This window comes from Schistocerca americana, chromosome 5, assembly GCF_021461395.2.
Source record: "Schistocerca americana isolate TAMUIC-IGC-003095 chromosome 5, iqSchAmer2.1, whole genome shotgun sequence".
NCBI lineage: Eukaryota > Metazoa > Arthropoda > Insecta > Orthoptera > Acrididae > Schistocerca > Schistocerca americana.
Genome location: NC_060123.1, coordinates 401,541,587 through 401,547,252, shown reverse-complemented (window position 1 = coordinate 401,547,252; position 5,666 = coordinate 401,541,587). Strand labels below are relative to the sequence as shown.

Sequence of the window (5,666 nt, the reverse complement as noted above, 5' to 3'; positions counted from 1 at the left end):
ATAGCATTTCTGGTAAATATATGCTGGTATTGCTAACAAAACCACTTATTTCAGTAGCACTGCACATTTTTGTGAGATTAATAACGTGCAGTACAGCGCCAGTTGCAATTAGTATTATTGGCCGCCACGTCAGATTCTACCTACAATTACTCCAATATTATATGGTGTAAAGCCAAAAGGAGATGCTTTACAATTAATTTCTTAAATAAACAGACTAAAATCAAGTTAATTTCATTCATTCTGCAAAGAGTAGAAGCGATTTCAAGGCAGATTCTTGTGGTTGCCGCTTAATGGTTATCTTTTGTTCGAGTGATGAGATTTTTCGCAGTTAAGAAAGTGCTAAACTTTGAACTAATAGCAAGAGCACCACGCAACAGATATTTCTCCACGCAAAGCTACGAAAGTATTAATTATTATGCATGCTAAAATACATTCATAACGACCTTGAGATATTTTTAAAATTAAATGATTGAGTTGCTTCACACCAATCTGTTCATAATTTGTTTTACATCATTGCAGACACTCCAAAGTGATTTATTTATTGGACACTTTAATGTAGAAAGCTTTAACAATATCAAAGATAAAATTACTTGCCAGTAGAATGAAGCTGTAGTAAATACATTGTACATAGCCTCATGTGATCTTATGACGTGTTATTAACAGCACAAGTGCACTCACACCTATTGTTCAGTGATGTACACATACATGGCACACACACACACACATAACTACACTGCATTGACGCTACAACGAATCTACACCCATACACACACAAATTCACTACAAAGGGCAGCAGCACTACATGTCAGCACATTGCGGACTCATCACCGCAGTAATGTCACTGGTTCCTGATTGAAGCACTGACACATGCTTCCCACCTTCCACCCACTGCTGTTGCATACATCATGCCATCTTTTTCACATATCAAGACCTTTGTCCTTGAATATAGGGATCTGTATGCTGACTTCCCCAGCACCAGGGCACCGCCGGCGAGAGACATACATCATCTCATGACGAGGCACCATACCCGGAACGTGACTTACTGTCGCTGTCGTATGGCTCTGTAGCCTGTGGTATGACACATCATCCATTGTGGATCTTGGTACAGCGGTATATGCCTCCTGGTGCATTGTCGTTAATGAGAAGCATTAGACGCGGATTTGACTGCACAATATCGATATTGTAGACTCTCCCCTTTGCATGCAGTATCGTCAGATGGATACAGACGAACAACACCTAGTGTGCGTACGCTCAGAGGAAGTGTGGCTGCTAGTATGGAGGATCCTCGGCTTCTGTCTTTGATCTGCCCCATACACGATTGAGCCACAGATGTTACTCTGCCCAGAAGACACGTATTTTCCGTCTATGAAGGCTCATGCTCTGTCGTGGATCAAAGACCTATCATTAACTCTTTCCGAGATGGTACGAAGGATGTGCTCAACTTTTGGGCATCCTTACAAGATGAACATGACTCTCTGATAAAACTTTCAGGGTACCATCGGTTTTTTGGCAATTATTTGGGTAGTGTTTTCACGAATCCCCTATCCCACAGTTGGCATATTCTGGGCAGGAGAGCATCAGATGATGCTGCTCGTCAGATGGACCCTGACATGGGACACAGTATTACGAATCCATTTGCTGAAAAGATGTGCCCCTCCATGCAGCAGCCACGCACTGGGGATCTACTACTCGTTTATTTGTAATTGTATTAATTACATTCTGGTCACTGTAAATGCTTTGCTTGTGTTTTTGTTTGTGTGCATTTAAAAATAAAATAAATAATACTGTTCTGATACAACATCTCAGCGACCTGATTATTTAAGTTTGATTTTCTTCTTTTTATTCACAGCCTAATGTGTAGCCGATTATTGAAGAGAAGCATTAAAATATATATATCTTCTTAGTGGATTTACAATGGCTTATAAAAGTCTGCCAATAAAATAAAATAAAATATAAATTTAAAAAAGTGGTGAAGTAAAGAGGTAGTGGTTAAGGAGACCAAAATCTGGTTTCGAGTCCTGGTGTGGCACAAATTTTGAACTTTCGTCATAGAATTAGTTCAGTGTCCAATTGTATCTGACATTGGTACTCCCTTAAAATACTGATATTTGCAGTCGCTGTGCCAAAAGTAGTGTTCAGTCAGACATGTCTCACACCATACATACCACGTGTGGAAGTATGAAACCGGAATTTCCCTACAGATGGTGCTAGCCATCAGTGTAGAGCAACGAGTTAAAATTTCATAGAGTGGCTATAGGTCCGCCATATTTGAAGCAAATTGAAGTTCTGGCCGCCATGTTTTCTTTAGTCAAGGCATTCGCCTGCTGTGTCCCGCCCCCTTGTAATTGCGTTTGACTTACTTGAAATCGCCCATACTAGCTTTATTTTTTTCTAAAACAAGCAATAGACAGCAGTGATTTCAGTGTACACTGACAGCAAAGTGGGGTGTTTTTGTCGAAATATGGCTAAACTTTTCGATGTAGATAACAATACAAGACAACTCAAATAAGTCTGTCCATCCACTACAACGTTACTTGTTGCCCATAAATTAATGCAATTAAAGCAGGTACCACCAGAATATTACGGTGAAACTTCTAAACATGCTGTGGTTAACTATTAGAAACAGTAACGGGCGCAGAAATGCGATATTTTTGTCGCTCTTTCAAAGTAAACAGTCAAAGCCTCAAAAACCAGTACACTGTGAAAGAGAATTTATTTGAAATATGTGTTACAAGTAGTTAACACAAGCATAGTAATTCAATAACAAAGTCGAAGCGTTCTTGGGTGGGGTAATTTCACAAATTTTCGTAAGTAGCTGTATGCCTCGGCAGAATAAAAGTGTAGGGTCAGGGCAAATTTCCTTATTTGCTGAGAATAATGGCATACTTTAGCACTGCACTGAAGTTCCAATAGCTCCTTCAACAAACCAACTACATGTTCACTGTTTAACATATCAGAAACTGAACTACATAGCCTTCTTCTCAAACCAGCAACTAAAGTCTGTAACTGCACTATTCTTCTTTTGTGTCATACACTAAGTTGCTTCATTTGCTTCTTTAGTCGCACATTCTCTGCTTGTACTCTGTTATATTGTGTTTTCAACTTCTTAGGGCTTGGTAGACAGTAATTGTGGTCAGCAGAAACAGATGTGGGTCCGACAGGCACTGAAATAATGTAGTTACATCATAAGTTTATAACAGAGTTACACCATAAGATTATAATAGAAAGTATGTAATTCAAAGTAATAAGAACACGGAGTAAAATTAAATTATTGACTTACTTTGTGCTAATGATGTCACTGTAATAGCACTATCTTGCAAATTGTCGAAAGATCGCTTTCTGGGTTGTGGTCGTAATACTTTATCTTGCTTTTGTAAATGTGGTGGAAAGTTAAAGATAGTAGGTACTGGTTTTGACAAAAGGCGCCTCTGGATATTTGTGTGGTACATATATTTCTCTTCAAAATGAGCTGAACAGAGGTAACTGGCTGTAGCAGGAAACCAGTTTTCTCGCTTCATATTTATAACCCATCATTTTGTAATTTCCTTATCTTTTAAAGGAAATCTGTAATCAACGATAAGTAAATTACTTCCTGCATTTGTCTTAAGCATAATTACAGTTCCAATGCAAATGACTCTTTAATAAACATTAAAAAACGTGTGTCGTATTTCGGTACTAATATACTTACTTATAATATGAAATATTTGTTGTTTTATCGCTGCGATTTGTGCAGTTGAACGCTGAACACACTGCAGGCATGTTAACTTTATATTTTGTAACAAAAAAGTCAACAAGAAAAGTTAAATATTGCAGTAATATCACAACAGCTGACACACTTCCAACACAAACAACAGTAACGCTTTCCTAATGTTTTGACTAAGGAGAACATGGCGGCCGAGTTAGCGTTTGTTGCCGCTAGGAGCGCTGTAACTAGTATCTCAGCCACTCTATGAAATTTTAACTCGTTGGTGTAGAGCCTGTGAGACCGCTTCTGCAGCGCCATCTGCTTCCTGTAACGGCTGACGACGAATGTCAACACACAGTAACCCAAGTTCCATAGAGCAATGCCTGTGTCAAACCCGTGAACATGTCGCGTTTTGTGCCTATGGACCACGATTTGCGGACAACGTTGGCTTTTCTGTTATCATTTGAAGAAAACTGCTGCAGAATCGCATCGAATGCTTGTCAAAGTTTTTGGAGAACAAGTTCTTTGGGAAAACACAGTGCTTCGAGTGGTTTAAAAGATTCAAAAGCGATGATTTTGACGTGAGAAACGACGAGCGCAGGAAACCACCGAAGACAACGAACTGCAAGCCTTGTTGGCTGAAAATGACACCGAAATTCAACAGTAACTCGCGGAACAATTGAATGTGACGCAGAAATCCGTTTCTCTTCGGTTGAGAGCTATGGGAAGTGGGCAAATGGGTTCCGCATTCACTTACTGAAAGGCAGCAAGCAAATCGAAAGAGCACTTGTGAAATGCTGCTCGCCACATAGAAAAGAAAGTCGTTTCTGCATCGAATAGTGACATGATGAAAAATGGATATATTCTGAGAATACTAAGCGTCGCAAATCATGGGTCAATCCAGGCAAACTATCGACATCCACTGCAAGACCAAATCGCTTTGGAAAGAAGACAATGCCCTGTGTGCGGTGGTATCAGAAGGGTCTCATCTCTAAGAGCTGCTGAATCCTGTTCAAACTGTAAACACTGATGGCTACCAACAGCAAACGATCGATTTAAATCGAACATTACGTGAAAAAGGACCGGAATATGGAAAAATGGCAACACGAAGTCGCATGATAAATCCCCATCACACACAGCAAAACGGGTCAGAGAAACGATCGAGGCATTCACCTGGGAAATACTAGGGCATGCAGCTAATTCTCCTGACTTGGCTCCGTTCGATTGTCATCTGCTTGCATCAGTGGTACACGCTGTCGCTGAACGATGCTTCAATTAGTATGAAAATGTTCGAAAGTGTTTCCCTTCAAAAGAAGAACTGGTTATTTTTTGGCATGGCATTCATAGCCTGCCGGAGAGGTGGTAGAAATGTATAAATAGCAATGGAGATTATTTTGAATAAAATATTGTGTATCAGTTTCAAACAAGAGACGTGTAATTATTGCAACTAAATTCCGTTTACATCAAGCTTTTCAGGATATAAGCAGCAGGTTACAAGCAACAGTTGACATTTTTCTCATATTTAAGAATGAAACTTGTTTTTTTTTTTAACTCTGCCTTGTGTTAAACATAATGCATTTCTTTTTTATGTACAGAGACGTGTTTTAAACCTACATGTCATCTTCTGTCAGCCCTGATATATTTCTGTAAAATAACCCACAAAGTTCGATGTTGTCTTTCTGTTTTAGGCTGTAAAACTATAGAATGTACATTTTGTCTAATACATTTCGGTTGCTCACATGGAATCGTATTATTATGATTATTATTTATTCTGCAGTATTGGATGTATAGATATGGCTCAGATCCACGTACACATCTGCTTTGTCAGTTTTACATATTGATAATCACATACACTAATTATCATTCATATATCATTTTAAATACAACAGTTTCATAAAAAAATACACATTTTGTATCTACTCTATAGTCCAAATACACATATTTTATTTCTATTCCACCTTACATAAGAACTCATCTGGAA

General features: G+C 38.7%; 1 protein-coding gene across 1 annotated transcript; it reads right to left on the bottom strand.

Moving 5' to 3' along the window:
• Positions 1 to 3,027: 3,027 nt before the first annotated feature.
• LOC124616401 (THAP domain-containing protein 2-like) lies at positions 3,028 to 3,518 on the bottom strand. The gene is made up of 2 exons (XM_047144705.1): positions 3,281 to 3,518; positions 3,028 to 3,164 (listed from the first exon to the last, which is right to left on the bottom strand). Exons 1-2 carry the CDS (start codon positions 3,516 to 3,518, stop codon positions 3,028 to 3,030), a joined length of 375 nt encoding a protein of 124 aa, XP_047000661.1.
• Positions 3,519 to 5,666: the final 2,148 nt, after the last annotated feature.